This window comes from Cucumis melo, chromosome 2 (assembly GCF_025177605.1).
Source record: "Cucumis melo cultivar AY chromosome 2, USDA_Cmelo_AY_1.0, whole genome shotgun sequence".
Taxonomy (NCBI): Eukaryota; Viridiplantae; Streptophyta; class Magnoliopsida; order Cucurbitales; family Cucurbitaceae; genus Cucumis; species Cucumis melo.
Genome location: NC_066858.1, coordinates 15,072,784 through 15,090,086, shown reverse-complemented (window position 1 = coordinate 15,090,086; position 17,303 = coordinate 15,072,784). Strand labels below are relative to the sequence as shown.

The window sequence follows — 17,303 nt, the reverse complement described above, 5'->3', positions numbered from 1 at the left end:
TATATATGTCGATTTCTTCTCTTTTGTATTCTTTATAGCTTGGTCATTTCTTTTTATCATTGTATATAGGAGCTCACATTCTTCACTTTGTTACAAATTGGTTTTGAGATGAAACTATATGTTATTTAATACGGTATTGCCATCTCGAGAGAACCCTGTGTTTTCTTTAAATAACCCAAACCATAGAGACCACAGATGAGGGAATTTCTAACTTTCTAGAAATTACAACAACGATCAAAAAAGTTTATAATTAAATAAGTTTGGATTGAGTTTGAATTAGTTTTGAGAATTCCAAAATGTTAGTGAAGAGAAGAGAAGAAGAAGGAAGGAAAGATATAAAAAGAAAAAAAAAAGTTGTAAAAAGTTAGAATAATAAGAGAGAGAGAGCAAAGTCCAATGAAGGTGTTCCCTAATGGAGGCTCAAGGCAAGGCCGCTTTCCCGGCGGTGTCTGCGGTTAAGGTTCGAAGAAGAACCCTTCACTTATGCCTTGTTCTTTGTGTATGCCTTTGCCTTAAATCTCTCTCTCTCTCTCTCTATCTAACAAACATTACTCTCATTATTTACAATAATCTTTATTCATTTTTTAAGAAACAAAAGCTAATGCATGTCAATACCAACTTCTCCAATAAAAATAAATATTAAAACCCTAATTGTTTTTTTTTTAAAATATAATTATTACGAATATTTTGACGGTATAATGAGAAGATAATCGGAGAGATCCAACGTCTTTTTTGTGTTGTTGAGTTATGATCCATAAAGGGTAATTAATTAAAAATGTTGAAAGTGAAGGTATTGTATCAACTACTAGTCGTTCTTCTAATTAAGATGGCTACACAAGTGAAGAAGAAAATAATATTTTATCAAAGTGTTAAACAGTACTTTCCTTAAGCATTTAGAAAAGTTAGTTGCTTTTAATTGTTTTCTTTTTTTTTTTTTAATTATCTTGTGTTTTTAAAATATTTCGTTAATTTACTATTTTTTACGATTTTTCTTTTGAAAAAGTAATATTTTTGTGAAGTGTGATTGAAAAATATTCAAAGAGATTTACATTTATTTAAGTTAAAAGATTCAAATTCTCATATTCTCACGTTTAATTGGTTGTAATAAATAAAAATTAAATAACAAAAAATGAGATATCACTCGTCAAATTACCTCAAAAACCTCAAAAAGTAGACATAGAGGAAAAAAAGCAAAAGAGATCAATTAAATTTCCCTTAATATTGGTAGATGATAATATTCCAACACATTATATTTTATAAACACACAACTCAACTTAGGCCAACAAAACCCCAACCAAATAATTCAATACAAGATAATAAATATAATGTCCACACACACACACACACAAACATATTCTAATACTTTATTATGGGAAAGCCAAGAGGTAATAAGCCAACTATCTTATTCTCTCTTTGACATAGGTTTAATCAAAATGGAACAACCACTTATGAAAAAGTGGCCATTAAAATAATATTAGTCCTAGAAAGACAGGCACAATCAAAACCCAAAGTTTTTCTCTTTCTTTCTTTCTTTCTTTTTTTTTTTTTTTTTCTTTAGGATTTTCCCACTTTTTTTTCTTCTTCTTCTTCCTTTTTGGTGGAAGAATATTTCAGATGCATGCGCTATGTTTTAATTGAGTACAAACTAAGCATGAGGAAAAGAAGAAAAAAAAAACCCTAAAGTAAAGTGTGTTGTTATTCCCCTTCATACATCATTTCCCTCACCTTCTTCAACCCCATACCCCAAGGAAAGGCCCTTAAAACCCTACACAAACCCCATTATAAACATCCCCATTTCTCTTTTTCTCTTCTCTTCATTATTCTTCCTTTCTTCTTCTTTTTTTTTTTTTCTTTTTCTTTTAATGATCTCTCTTTATATGACCCATCATTTCATATATACCACACAACAACACAAAGTTTAATTCATTAGTACTATTCCCCAATCTCCCTTTTTGGGGTCCAAATTTGAGCTCCTTTTCACAACTCTATTATGTTCTTTCAATTATATCATTTCCCACTTTTTTATGCTCTAACTTCAAATCTTAGGTTTTGTCAATTTCTATGCTTTTATAACTCCATTCAAATTTATTGATTACTGTATTTCTCAAATTCTTTGATTCTTTGGAGGTTATATATCAATCTTTTGAATGATGTTGATGTTCATGTAGATGTCGATTTCTTTGAATTCTTGCTTTTTATTGATGTTGAGGCTAAGGATCGGAGGAATTGAAGGTTCTATCTTTCTTTCATACTCCGTAGTTAGTAGAGTGCAATATAATTGTGCAATTACGAAAAGGTTCTGGAGGACCCGGAGTCTTCAATTCTTATGCTCTTTAGAAGCTTGAGTGATTCTACATCTATTATGTCTTGTGATATCCCTTTGTAGGGTGTGGCTTTTGTCAGATCGATTATTGTCGTAGTATATATATTAATATTTTGTTTCCTTTTTATTTTCTCTAGATATGTCTTTATTATTCTTCCCCCACCACCACCAACTCTCTACCTCCTCCAACTCCCACCTGACTCACCCTACTTTTTTTTTTTTTTTTCATCTAAAAACATTCCATTTGTTTATTTCCCACCTAAAAATAAAATAAAAAGAACTTACCAAAAAATTATTCATTCTGTTCTCCTTTTTGGTGCCTGAAAATGGGTCCAATTTTCTGGTATTATTGTTTCACTCAATAATTCTTTCTTCTTTTTGGTTTGGTAAGTGGACACCTTTTCGTACCCAAAAAGAGAATTTGCTTTACTTAACATACGAACCCTCTCTCCTTTTCCCTCTTTCTTCATCTCTATTGGGGTTTCTCAGATTCATGATTGTTCTTTCTTTTCCTTTTCCTCTGCGTTTCTACTGTTTTGATCTGCATATATATGCATTTGTGTGTGTTTTTGTGTAGTCAAGGAATGAAGCCTAGGAGGGATTTGGTACGAAAATCAGAAAGCGATATTGGTGAGGTTCAATCTGAAGATGGATTTTACAACGATTGTGAAGTACGATCTCTGATTGAGCCGCGCCAATATCACTTTTGTATTATATTGCCTTTCTTCTTCTTTAGGGTTTTTCTATTTCATTCTAACCCTAATTTTTCTTTTCTTGATTGTTTTTTTCTCAACAAAGATACGGATATCAGAAAGGGTACACGACCCCATGGGTATAACCAATATTTAAACTATACTCAAGTTAGTAATTTATTTTTCTTTCTTTTATCACTTTTTCCCATATCACAGCCAGTTAATCATCATGATCATCAACACACGACGCGCTTAATCTGACCACACAGACGTTCCATCAGTTGTCGTTGAATTTGGGTTTTTAAAGCACATGATCAAGCTGATATTTAATTTGATAACCAAGCAAAAACTAAGGTATGTCAATATGATCATCTGCTACTATTTAAATGTACTGTACGTCTTTGTATATATGTGAATGCATGAATATAAAGTATATATATACACAATGTGAATTGAAGTTGCAATTAAACCATTGATCTGCCTTTTAATTCTTTCTCCTCTCTTCCTTTTCTAGAACTTGTTGGTAAAATACTCTGGTGGAAAATAATATATATGCTACCTAACTCACTTAACTTCATAATTAATTTAAGTGTATAACAAACGTTTTAAAAAGAACAGTAGATATAACAAAAATATACCAATGATAGATTCAATTGACAATATAACTTTTCCTATTACTAATAGATTTCAAGAAGTGATAAAATTTATTGTAAAAAGATTGTGAGACTTGAATCTAATTTTGTTATATCTATATAAATTATTTTATATTGTTTGCTATTTCTTTTAATACTTTTAAGTCTAATCGTTATATTCTGCAACTATCTATTATTTTTGTTTATTTTTCATTTTGCCCCTTACTTTTTATATCCGGAGTCTTTTTACTAAAAAGAGCATTATATTAGCATTTCAAAATCAAACTTGAAAAATAGTTCTAAATACCAATCTTTTACAATCCTAGATATTATTATTATAGTAATCAATAGAATACTTTACTAGTTGCTTATTGTATGTTAAATGTAGATGTACAACTGGCACCCTGTAAATTTTGCTTAATGTTTTCTTTTTTTATATTCGCGAGTAATTGGACCAATTTAAATGCATCTCGATTAATTTCAAGAATCCATCTACCTTTATAACATTTGGATGCCAAAAAACTCGTAAGAAATTATTATACTTTTATTTTAAGTTAAGTTACTACTCTAATTAATTGTTGGTAATGATCTTGTTTATGGTATAAATGATTAATGTCGACTTAGTACACTGTATCTTTCATCTTCGTCATTTCTTTCTTTTATCCCCTTTTGAACTTCAGAACTTTAGAATTACACACAAGAAAAATATAAATAAACATTTGATAATGGATGCATGTTTGTGTATTTTGCACATTTTGTTGGTGGACCTTTCAAATATTTCGTAAGCCCATAAATAAGGAGAGTATTAGTGATATATAATTAAATTTTTTTTTAAGCATTAGCTTAAATTTTTGGGTGAATTGGTAATTTAATTTTATATATATATATATATATATATATATATATATATATATATATATATCGAGATCGATATCGATATTGAATAAGAGCTCGACCATTCAGTTTACCAAGATATCTCAATTAGGTTGTTGACAAACATAAATAATGTGATCATATACTAAAGTAGTACCAAATGTATGAGTTGTATTGTTATAAAAGAAGTAATGTACCAAAGAGAGATGGAGCGGAGCTCAGGATGTTGATAATACAACCAGAAAAGACTTGAGAAAAACCTTCCAAGCAAGTAAGATAGACCTCAGATGTCCCTCATAAATAGAGTTACGATTCGTTGAGAGGTTCGAAACCAATTAAGTCATCACCCCAGAATCTAATAATATGGGCTGTGGCCAATAGTTGAAGACAATCGTTATGGACTTTCCAATGGATATCAAGATCGATCCAGGGGCCTCAGACTCATATAATTATTACAAATTAAAGGTTGTCATTTGCAAAGTATTTTGATAGCATAAGTTCAATGTGAGATTCTCAAATGCATACTAACCTATATATCCGTCTTGATGATCATATCACAATTTCTATTTGAACTAAATGCCTATTTAAATTTTATGTACTCTAATATCCATATTTGATTATAACTTTTGTTCAAAGACATGAACCTGCTTATTTCAATTACCCAATTTAGGTCTTTTAGGGGCTAAAATAACATGCAAAGTTTCACTTTTAATAAAGAAGTTAAAGTAGCAAAATTTATATCATAAAATGACATGCACGTTCTGACATTTATCATACTTTAGAGGGCTGTGGATTTTACAATTCCGGTATAGGACTCGTTTGATAACGTTTTTGTTTTCTATTTTCTGTTTAATATTATTTGTTCCTTCTTTTTTGTGAACAAAAACGATACATTATTTAATTACAATTATCATTTTCTATTTCTTGAAAAAGAAATAGAAACAAAAAGTTGTTTGATAATCATTTTTTATTTCTCGTTTCTTGGGTTATTTTTCTAACATTTTCGCATATTTTTTTAGTTTAAATATAATTTAACCATGTAAAAAATAAAAAAGAATATAAAATTTATTTAAATATAAAAAAAATTTATGAAACATTAACATTATCAAATACACACACAAATTCCATTGTAAATTAATTACTACATTTTATTAATTATGAGTCCGTTAAAATTTAATTTGAAATATTATTTTTCATCGCTAAAATTTAATTTGAAATATTATTTCTCATTATAGTCATTTGTTTTAAATGATGATTAAATTCAACTCAATTTTATTATTATGTAAATGTTGTGTTTGAAAAACATTAAGGATAACTTAAATGATTGTCTTGTAAAAAAAAATTTATATATTTGAAATTCTCACTAATTTCGATGATACTAAAAATAAAAATTTTAATTTTAAAATAACATATAAACATACCTATGGCAAAATTTGAAATTTGAAATTTAGAAAATATTTTAAATAAACATATTCACTATTTAAATTTTGAAGATGAAAATAATATTTAAATTCAAAATTAAATCAAACATATAAATATAAAATATAAAATAAATATAGGTAAGTAGAAAATAAATTTTAAAATTAGATCTAAAATTTGAAATCAAATATTACATTAATCTAAATATAAAAAATTAAAAATTAAAAATTAAAAAAAATAGACATATAAATATGAAAAATTAAACAAAGGAAGAAAAAAAAAGGCAAGTTAAAGAAATATAAAAAAAAAAGAATGAACTCAAGACCTAGGATCAAAAGTGGATATAGAGACATGTCTTCTGATCATCAACGAACTAAAGATTTTAATGCATAAAGGAAATAGAACTAAATAAAATGGAAACAGAAATCTGTTATTGCAGATGATGATAGCTAATCATTCTAGCAAGAAAACCGAAACAAAAAGATATATCTAGGGGGAGAGAAGACATATATAATAGCACGACCATTCACTAATTTCTTCAAGCTCACCTTTGGCATTAGCAGGATGAAGTTTGATAGCCACGAGTCTTTAAAATGGCAAGAACACGAAACAGTGATGAAGTTGAACCTGAGGATATACATATTGATCGATCCAATGATGTTTTCATTAACTAATTAACATTATTTATTTGGATTTTCACATTACTGATCAGATTCTTTCTCTCCTCTCATTCCTCCACAGCTACATATATATTCCACTAAGTTCTCCACTTCCACAACATGATATGCCTTTTTCCCTTCTTGAAACCTTCGTCCACAAACATATCATAATTTGTAGCTCTTAATAACGTTATTGGGATTTTACCATATTTTGAAAGGTGGTCTATTTTGTTTTAAAAGAGAGCTTACAATAGGTATTTTGTTTTGAATCCTTGAAACTTGTCGGAAAGTTTTTGAGGAGCAACGTGAAAAAAGCTTATTGTGAAGGCTTGCAAGGGCTGAAAGCTTCAGCCCATCAGCCTCCATGACCATCCCTTTTTCAATAATCTTGTGTGATTGTTGAAAAACTGGAGGAAGCGATTAAAGGGAAAAGGTTTGCAAATCAAACTGCCGAGGGTAGCGCTCAACTGTCTTGACGGCGGTGGAGTAGCAGCGACCGAGGAGGAGGAGGAGTGCGATTGCGTGGGCAGTTGGTGTTGGATTGATTGAAGTGAGAGGGAAGGGAAGACAGCCACACCTACGGGAAGAAAAGCGTGATAATTAGGGTGAGGAAAAAAAGATGACATCTGAAATTTTCAGATGTGGTGTAAGGGTTTTGAAGGGTATCTCCCGACGTCATTAAGAAAGGCGTCAGGAGAGACGTCTAGAGATACCTTTCAAAAAGAATTTTTTTTTTAATTTGAACTATTCTCTAATGTCTTACAATGGCGTCTGGAGTTGTTCCTACTCCTACAGTTGGCAACAACAAGTTAGTATCGAGAGATATCTTTCTCCTGATCATGTTTATCTTTGTCGTTTTGTGCATAAAAAAAATCTTGTAGCGTACAACGTTGTTATACTTTATATTACCTAGAAAAGAAATTTATTTAAGTTATTGTTGTTATTAACCAATAAAAATAAGATATCGAGATAAAAATCACAAACTAGACTACTTGTTACATGAAAATTTATTAAGAAGTCGAGAACATATGCTTAAATGGTGACATTGTATACATGTATATTGATCATTTTCATTAGTGTATTGAATTTGTTGTTATATTTAACATTTACTATTCCTTTAACAAAAAGAACTTACAACAAGACATATATTTCACTAATCAGTCTATGATTGACATTCTACTAGAGATAAATGCACTTTTCATCGCTTTTCATTTTAATTGGAAACATATTTAAATGCACTTTCCATTTTAATTAGAACATATTTGGTATTGAGAAATTTTAATTGATAAGATTTTTATTAACCTCTATCAATAATAAACTATATATCAGTTAGTATCACTGATAGATTCATATTAGTTTTCATACTAGGAGTCGCAATTATTTTTAAGGACGAGGATGATTCTTAATTTGAAGTTTAAATATTATTCAAATAAGAAGTTATTAATTTTTGTAAGTTGTTGTTTGTTATTATTATTCTAATTGAAATTGAAATGAAAAAGAAAAAATATTTTGAGGAAATGGGAGTGGAAAACAAAAGGTCAAAAAAGAAAATGGAGCAGAAGAAAAGGTGTGTTAAATGTGTGTGTGTGTGTGTTTGAGGTTCCTAAATAAACGGCTTCCCGCTTTCACAGCTAAACCAACCAACCAACCAATTCCGATTGTCTTCTCTCTCAATTCCTCTTTCACTTCCTCGATTTCTTCCCTATTTTTCCAAACCCTAAACACTCTGCTCTTCAAACATTTCATTACTTTAATCTCAAATCCTCCATTATTATTATTCCTCAATAATCAATCTCTTCATATATATGTTCTTCATGTCTCAAATTGAACCCATTGTCCCCGATTCTTGCTGTATCTCCCCTCGCTTTCATACCAACAGTTTTCGCCGCTCTCTTCGCTACAATCGCCTTCCGCCCCAGCTCCTCCGCCTCTCCGTCTTGAAATTGGACGGCTCTTCTTTCGGTAACTGTTTCCTCTCTCTCTCTCTCTCTCTCTCTCTCTCTCTCTCTCTCTCTCTCTCTCTCTCTCTCTCTCTCTCTCTCTCTCTCTCTCTCTCTCTTTCTTTTTCTATCCATTTGCCCTACCTCGATCTGATTGCAAATCCGAATGTTCTGCTTTCGATGTATTTGTTTAATTGATAGAGGTGCAAGTTGAAAGGACGGCGACGGTGGCCGCGGTTAGAGATGCGGTGGAGAGTGTTTTCTGTGAAATGTCGATGAATAAAGAAGATTTCAATATTTCTTGGTACGTTGTTGGGGATTTGGAATACTGAATCCCGTATATTAATGTATTATATATATGTGTGTGTGAATAATGTGTGTGTTGAATTGGAAACTGAAACTTATCAAAAGTAGTTTGTTCAATTATTCTTTATTTGGTTTCAATTGTAGGCCACATGTGTGGGGTCATTTTTGCTTATGCTATAAACATTTCAAGCTCATGGACGACAAATCTCGTATTCAACATTTTGGAATTCGTGATGGTGACCAGGTATTCCCATCTTCCTTGTTTTGTAATCAAAATGAACTACACCCTACCTCCAAATCTGTAGAGGTAATCAAAATACAATGACACACTACTTTTTATCGCTCGCATTTACCTTTATCTTTACCGTTATCGTTAGGGGTCAAATGGTATTATAAAAGGTAAAGATAAAATAACAAATTTTAATTTTAATTAATAAAAGCAACTAAAAGCGATTCAATTACATTTGCAATTCAGACACATTACAAATGATTCAACAAATGGAATCCCTGTACAACTACATTCATTTTCATTATGGACTAGCAAAGGTGAGCTTAGTTGGATTTAATTTCTCGTTATCCACTTGTTTCTCGTAAAAAAAGATAAAAACCATTAGAGAAAAACAAGTATAATCTTCAAAAACCAAATTGGTTGATCAAATTAAACAATTATTTCTCTGTTTCTGTTGTTTGTGACATTTGAGTATTGATGAATTATGTGTTGGTTCCCTTATGCAGCTGCATTTTGTGGAATTGAGATGTCCCGTAGAAGAATAAATAGATATGTAGAAAGAAATATAGAAAGGTTGAAGAGATGAACGGCTTCTGGTATAAAGTGGTCAGAAGGTTTTGGGCGTGAATTATTATTATAAATTTGGTCTAATGATGGATCTTTTTTCTTCTATTTTTCCCGACACCTAACAAGACGACGGTCATGTTTGGATTGATTTTCTAAGTATTTATAAGTACAAAGAAATGTTTACAAATGGATAGAAAGTTAATCCAAACGGATCCTTCGTTTCTGTGATTCAACACTGTACTGTACTGTTTCAATTCAGAAATATGATTCATTAGAAGATGAGTCTCGAATGTAGTTAAATTGCTTTAAGAGAAAAACAGAAGACAGAATGGCGATCATACTCTTCTTTGATTTTTGATCTCAGATGGTGAACCCCATCGCCTTGTCTAACTAACTTGGTGCATGTTAGGAACTATTTGGTTTGAAATGGTTTTCTAAGAGTATGTTTGGTTATCTATTTGTTTTCTGTTTTTCATTTTCTAAAATTAATTTTAAAAAAGGTGTTTGTAAACTTTTTTTTCTCTCTTTTGTGTATCTTAAAATTTTGAAGGAAAATTGATAATGAAAAAAGAAACTCTACAAAAAATATATTTTGTTTTTTATAAATGGAATAAAATCAATTACTAAATATATAAAATTTTGTTTGTAATAAACAAAAATTAAAAAACATAGTGTAAACCAGAAAATTGAAATAGTTATGAGACGAGGTCATAGAGATTTCCTTTTTAAAGTCAAAAATTAAGAATAAATAGATTTAATTTTAAAAAAACAACCAACGAAAAATCAAATTATTATCAGACAGCCCCAGTAAATTGCTATCCTTTCTATTTTTAAATTTGAAAGGGATTGATTTAATCGAAATTGCACAAAAGTTATTAATTTTTCTTTCTAGCTCTCTAGATTGTTATATATATATATATATATATAGACAGATAGATAGATAGGAGTAGTGCCCTCCAATAGATTATTGGAATGTTGGAGAAAATAATGCTAAAAAATTGCTCTATTACTATATTTAAACCGACACTATACAAAATAATAATAATAAAGATAGATCTATAAAATTTTAATGATTTAATATTTTATAGCTTAAAGAAAACAAAGCTTGAGAACTTTTGACATAAGACATGAATCAGAATGAGCTGACTCGGACTGACCACCAACAGCTCTTTTCCTCTCGACGATTATGGAAAAAGATTTGAATTAGATGGTTACTAAGATCTTTGAAACAATGATTGATAGAATAATTAAAGGTAGATAAGATTCGTTTATTGTAATGGGCCACATTAAAGAAATAAAACATGATTAGAAGCATCTTTGTATAAAGTTAATTATTCTTGATTGCTGATCAAAAAAGAACGGTGGTAACATACCTGAGAAACAAAGCAATGCAAAAAAAAAAAAAAACTGATTGGACAAACTAAGAATGGAATTGCTCATAGAAAGGAAAGCTTAATATTTTCCCTTAAATGTTCAAGAAAGATACAATGACAGTGACTCCAAATTTGACAATCTTGAAACTGAAAGATCCTGTCTACCTAAAGTTTTCGTTGTCACTTACATGGTAAAAGCAGATCCACAAAGGAAGATCCAATAATTTCCTCTCCTATTCTACCTCTGGTTTTGGCAAATATTTGAATAGAATAGGACACTAAACATGTTTTAGTTTGTTGTATTATCTAACCAAATCCGATTAGCTACCGTGAAGATTTCCGATCTTTGTTTACTAGTCGTAATCAGAGAGAGATTAGGGTACTTATCATCTTACATGCTGCTTTCCAGTGTTCAATGGAGAAGCTCTGAAGCTTTCCGATCTTTGTTTACTAGTCGTAATCAGAGAGAGATTAGGGTACTTATCATCTTACATGCTGCTTTCCAGTGTTCAATGGAGAAGCTCTGAAGCTTTGGGTGTAGGTTAGGCCTTCGGGTTTCTTCTTGCGCCTCCCTTGTGAAGATGAGCGGCAGTGAGATGTTAGGATGGCGAGGTCGTTGAGATCTTGTAGTGGAGTCAGAATCTTCACGACTTCATCCATGGTTGGACGTAGTTTTGGGTCCCTGCTGAGGCAACTGCAAGCAAGCTGGGAGACTTTCTGCACCCCTTTAATGGAATAGTTAAATTCCAAGCGGGGATCTACTATTTGATATAGCTTTCTTTTATCAGCTAAATATGGTCGAGCCCATGTGACAAGGTTTTGTTCACCGCTCGGACGTTTCTTGTCCATGGATCTTCTCCCTGTTACAATCTCGAGAAGCACAACACCAAAGCTATAAACATCATTCTTAGATGTCAGATGTCCTGTAATCCAATGAACAAAAGTTCGAAGTTATTGAAAGATATCGGATACTAACTATCGTCGAGAAAATAAGGAAATACGTGCTCTGAGTCACCTCGGAGTTTAAAAGTAACAAGGAGAACAAAGACAAGACAATACTAAAACTGCTGGATTCTCACATCTCAGAACTTGAGCTGTGAACCTGACACGATAAAGTTTTCGTGCTTTTCCGAACAAAAGATCAGGAATGTTTTTCCTCTGCTTTCCGAACTTAAAGCTCATCATTTTTAAGATTTAGATGGTGACATAAGCTATACCATCCACTCTTATATAACCATTTAATCAATCAGCTTATAAGGTTCATCCAGCTACTACCACTGGCATATCCTTTGGACCTATGGAAAAGTCTGCAAGGAGAGCTCATGGAGTTTAATCCTTGCCTATCTAGATAGTAGAGAGGAGAACCTACGTTAACGTCTAAATAAGCATCAAGTATTAAGGATAGTTACACTTCCAGCATTTGATTGACTATGTGAGTTCAACATTATTTAAGATCAATTATCGACTACAATATCTCCACAAAGGCTCGCACAAATTATTTAGTATAAAGGGGTTTCATCTAGTTAAAACATATACTACAGAAATCTACCTGTCATTACATATTCAGGAGCAGCATAGCCATATGTCCCAATTACCCTGGTAGAAACATGTGTTTTGTCTCCTTGAGGCCCAGCTTTTGCAAAACCAAAATCAGAAAGCTTGGCATTGTAATCCTGTAAAATCAATGTCCTCTGTACAATGAGATAAAGAAATGAATTAAAATGTTTTGATCATTGCCATTTGAAGCATACCGAATCAAGCAAAATATTGGATGTCTTAAAATCTCTGTAGATAACAGGTACTGGGCCACTATGAAGAAAGGCCAATCCCTTCGCCGCTCCGAGGGCAATCTTAATCCTATTGGACCATGGAAGAGGAATAGTCCCTGCAATAGTTTACAAGTTGTCTATGACTAAGACGGTTGTTAATTGAAATTTCAAAAGGGCCTCTCCAGATTAAGTAACTCAATCTATTGATATTTTGGAGAACAAAAGTATATTAATGAAATTCTCATTGCTTATACAAATTCAAGTAACACAACGAAATATGTTCATTTAACAAATAAGTTCATTGTGTGGATTTTTGAAAAACTAAATGGGAGAACTAGTGAAAAAGAATGAGATAGAGATTCTTACTTCTGAAAAGATGGTTCTCAAGACTTCCACGGCTCATAAACTCGTAAACAAGCAAACGTTGATCATCTTCGTTACAGTAACCTATAAGCTTAACAAGATTTGGATGGTGAAGTTGTCCGAGAAAGGCAACCTCAGCCTGTAACCGAGGAAATATGTTACATTAGCAAATTTTTAGCACTCTCCAACAGGTCCCCTTTATAAGATAAGTCTTTACGAACCCAAAGCAGAAAGTTTTACTAACCACCCATTCTCTGTGGCCTTGAAGACCATCAAGTTTCAAGCTCTTAACAGCTACTGTAATTCCTGATCCGGGTTTTGCAGGGGCCGTCCCATTCTCTTCAATCCATCCTTTAAAGACAAATCCAAATCCACCTTCCCCAAGAATACTATCAGGTCTAAAGTTCCCAGTTGCTGCCTTGAGCTCATGAAAAGAGAACTGAAGCAGTTTGCTTGATTTTGTATTATCCGATTGTGATGGATTGGCATTATCAGAGGCTAGCTCAGCTTCATTCAAGGTACAGAGATCCCTGTTGCTAGCATTTAAATACCGTGTTTCGGTAGCTGCAATGACAAAAAGTGAATATCTGCTTAATAACAATAAGTCTTCCTTACACAGACTACAAAAAGAACATGATTGTTTGAATTGAAGAACTAGTTCCGCAAAACTTTGCCATAGATAAATACGAAAGACAACCAAAGAACAAAGTTTTTGAAGCATCATGATTCAGATCTAATAGTGCATTAAACTAGTTCCAGTAGGCACTACTAATCTTCTTCAAAGGCACAAGCAGATGGGCATCGAGATTTAGTGGTAGCCACAACAGAGAAAAGCGATCATAGTGGAATCAGTGGAAATCCACTTTGGGATCTGTAATCTTGGCTGCAAATGCCTAATGCATCAATGAAAATTCCTTTAAGAAACACCCACTTCTTCAGATTAAAAAGCTAAAGAATAAAAAACTTTGCAGCTTTTAGTGAGGAACCAGAAGCTGAGGGGATGAATAGTTGACACTCATTTTAAGATATCTGTAAATCAAACCACTTTAATGTGCCACAGAGAGAAAACGAGATGGAGAAACAAAGTGATGAAAGTGTAGATGATGAACCCATCAAAAACAGTCCAGGACACTGGTGCAAATTGAGCACTATAAGGCATGGAAACCAAGTTTCAAGCCAAAAACTCAAAATTTGGCAGTAGACACCCCAGATAGAACCCATAAATACAAATACAAAACCAAATATGGGAAAGAAAATGGTTGATACCAGAATCATAAACTAGGCTAGTTCGAGGAATGGTATTTGGAGAGTCTCTGGAAACAGAGGATTTGCAAACACCAGAAACAGTACGAGTCAAAACACCCCAACAACCACACCTTTTCTCCATACCCTTCAAGCTGCTTCTAGCTAGTTGCTTTTTCAATTGCAATGGGGTGTGATTATCATAGCGTAAAGAAAACAAATGGAAAGCATTAACCACAGGATTATGGGGAAGATAAGACAGAGAGAGGAGGAGAAAAAGAATGGTAGAAGAGAGAGAAAAGGAAAGGAATTTTGTTGAGAAGGGTTGATGCTGCTGTTGGGGATTACAGGCATCATCATCACCATCATCGCAGTGTGTACAAAAAGAACTTTTTTTTGCCACCACCTTTTGGTGTGGGGAATGGGATCGGTACAAAATTACCAGAAACACTTTGTGTGTAGAAGTTTTAGCAATCAAAGGGAAAGCCGATCAATGTCTTTGTAAACAAACAGTTCCATAGGTAAAAAGTTAGTAATATCCCAATTTCCAAATTACAAAACAAAACATTAGAAATAAGGTAAAATATTCCAAATTCCATCCACTTAAAAGGGTTTCCCTTATGTCTGATTAGTAATCAATCACTGTTTGGTCAAAAAAAAATGCAATAGAAAGGCCGTCAGTCAAGAGCATATCTAAACGAAATCGTTATGTATTCTCTATGAAACATAAGTGCAATGAAAATGGTGGGGAAGGATGGATATATTCGAAAATGGGTGGGGAGGAAGAAGATTGGGGATTTTAAGAAGAAAAGGGGTTTTGAAGAATTGAATAGAGAAGTCATTTCATAAGCTGGACTTTTTTTTGCTCTCAAAAGCAAAATACAAAATCTGCTTCTTCTATCTTTTGTCTTCTCAGTTTGCGCTGTGATCGTAACATGACAAAGGGATTGTTGGATTTGGGAAAGTAGTTTGGAGTGAAACACACTTGGAATCATACACAGATTGTGGGTCCGATTTAGCGATCCCCCATTCCATTAAACAACAAAATATTCAAATACCCATTTACATAACTTAGAAGTGCGCTAAAAAGAGAATTTTACCAGAGAACCCAAATTTTTCGACGGACAAATCCTTCCGGTGTGATGCGGCGCCAGGGTTTATGCTCCCCCCTTTCCTTTCCTTTTTCCTCTTCTTCACTGAGTTAAACTCATCTTGTCAAAAATTTTGTTAATGGTGTTTTGTAAATATACATATTTTTGGTTCTCAACACTTTTGATTTTGACAATTTTTGTCGTTCCTTGAATGTGGAATTTTTATCCTGTTAATTACTAAGCAAATTTAGCCATGACAAAAAGTTTAAAATAGATGGAACCAAATTGAATTTCAAACTATGACTATCAAAATAAATATAGTGGGTAGAAAGAATGACTACAGAAATCAATTCATGTTAGTAGATTAAGATGAGTAGTGACTTTAGAAAAGAATATTCAGATAGATCGATTTTTTAAACCACCAAATTCATATATTTAGAATTGATTTTGAATAGCTCAAAGTTAACCGTGATAAAGATCTATTTTGTTTATTTTATTGTTAAATTCTTATATGTATGGGTGATGTGTACATATATATATTTTCTATTCCAACATTTAGAATTTAGAAAGACAAAACCATAAATGGATAGAGAAACTATATTTAAGAAATTGAATTAGATAATCATTTTGGGTGATTTTCGTTTGATCATTTTTAATTCCTAATAAAAAACAATTTGAAATAATTTTATATTTTTCTAAAATTAATTTTAGTTCATATCAAACATCTATCTTCTAGAGATAATGATTTTGACAAGACAAAAAAGTAATTTGAAATGATCTGAGAGTTGTTTATATTTACTGTTTTCTCTTTCTCAGTATAATATAATATACATTAATGCATATAAATATTTATTTATTGAAATATATGTGAAATTAATTTTAATAAACATGTTTATAAAAGTTTTTATGTTTTTCAAAATATGGAAAAAGAAAAATCCAATGTTGGATCTTATAAGCTAAGATTTTTGTTAAAAGAAGGGAAAGGACAATTATTTTAGTGAAGGAATATTCAGTACTTATTTGTTGGTTATTGATTTTGGTAAATAGTAGATCCATTTTAAACACTGCTGGGTAATAATTTGAACAAACAGAAATTGAGTAATCATAAAAACAAAAACAAAAACAAAAAAAACAAACAAACAAAAGGACATTCAAATTATTGTCCAAAAAGATAGGGTGACTAATATTGTGGAAGAAAGTTCGGTATCCAATACACTACTTCCTTTTATCCGATCACTACCTACGTAGTTGGTCAAAGTTATGACTAGCATTATATATCGGTAGACTTTCCTTCACAAAATATTTAATATTATTATTATTATGTTAAAAATAGAAGATAAATGCATTAATTTAACCATTATTAAAAAAGTCAAAAATTTATTATTTATTTTAAAAGTTACAATTTTAATCTTGAATTTTCATAAATAGTTTAAAGTGTACGCATTAAATAGAAATCATATAAATTTTTTAAATGAAATTCATGATATCGTGAACTAAAACAGCTGGATTTCTTAAAAATATATTGTCACATAAGAAAAAAATGAAGTTTAGAAATAAAAGTAAAAGTCGTAAGTTTGTATTTCGATTCTTACCCTATAATTCAATTTGTAATTTAAATTTCAAATTAGATGTAAATATTTTCTTTTGATAATGCAAATTTTAGGTATCAATCTTGAAGTTGTGTATGCGATTCACAACTTCGTGATGACAATCATTTTTCACGATATTTTTACTACAATCCTATCTTTTAAAATAATTATTTAAAGAGTATTATCTTTAAAGAAAAAATTTTCAAATATAAAACAAAAAATGATTAACTGGAAAA

General features: G+C 31.5%; 2 protein-coding genes and 1 non-coding gene across 4 annotated transcripts; 2 read left to right on the top strand and 1 right to left on the bottom strand.

The window, feature by feature from the left end:
* The first annotated feature begins 2,942 nt into the window (after positions 1-2,942).
* On the top strand, positions 2,943-3,034 carry MIR171A (microRNA MIR171a). Its single transcript, NR_120736.1, has one exon. It is a non-coding gene; the product is annotated as a microRNA MIR171a (primary transcript).
* A 5,262-nt stretch (positions 3,035-8,296) lies between these two features.
* Positions 8,297-10,151, top strand: LOC103487425 (U11/U12 small nuclear ribonucleoprotein 25 kDa protein-like). 2 transcript variants are annotated; one of them, XR_537254.3, is made up of 5 exons: positions 8,297-8,560; positions 8,740-8,842; positions 8,989-9,088; positions 9,320-9,390; positions 9,580-10,151. XR_537254.3 is itself a non-coding variant. In XM_008445742.3 (4 exons), exons 1-4 carry the CDS (start codon positions 8,404-8,406, stop codon positions 9,616-9,618), a joined length of 399 nt encoding a protein of 132 aa, XP_008443964.1. In that variant the 5' UTR covers positions 8,297-8,403; the 3' UTR covers positions 9,619-10,151. The 2 variants fall into 2 exon arrangements, 1 of the variants encoding a protein (XP_008443964.1); XM_008445742.3 differs by lacking the exon at positions 9,320-9,390.
* A 900-nt stretch (positions 10,152-11,051) lies between these two features.
* On the bottom strand, positions 11,052-15,308 carry LOC103487424 (serine/threonine-protein kinase PBL34-like). Its single transcript, XM_008445739.3, has 6 exons — positions 14,412-15,308; positions 13,390-13,709; positions 13,149-13,284; positions 12,765-12,898; positions 12,563-12,686; positions 11,052-11,936 (listed from the first exon to the last, which is right to left on the bottom strand). The coding sequence occupies exons 1-6, from the start codon at positions 14,530-14,532 to the stop codon at positions 11,497-11,499; spliced, it is 1,275 nt and encodes a 424-aa protein (XP_008443961.1). The 5' UTR covers positions 14,533-15,308; the 3' UTR covers positions 11,052-11,496.
* Between the last annotated feature and the right edge of the window lie 1,995 nt (positions 15,309-17,303).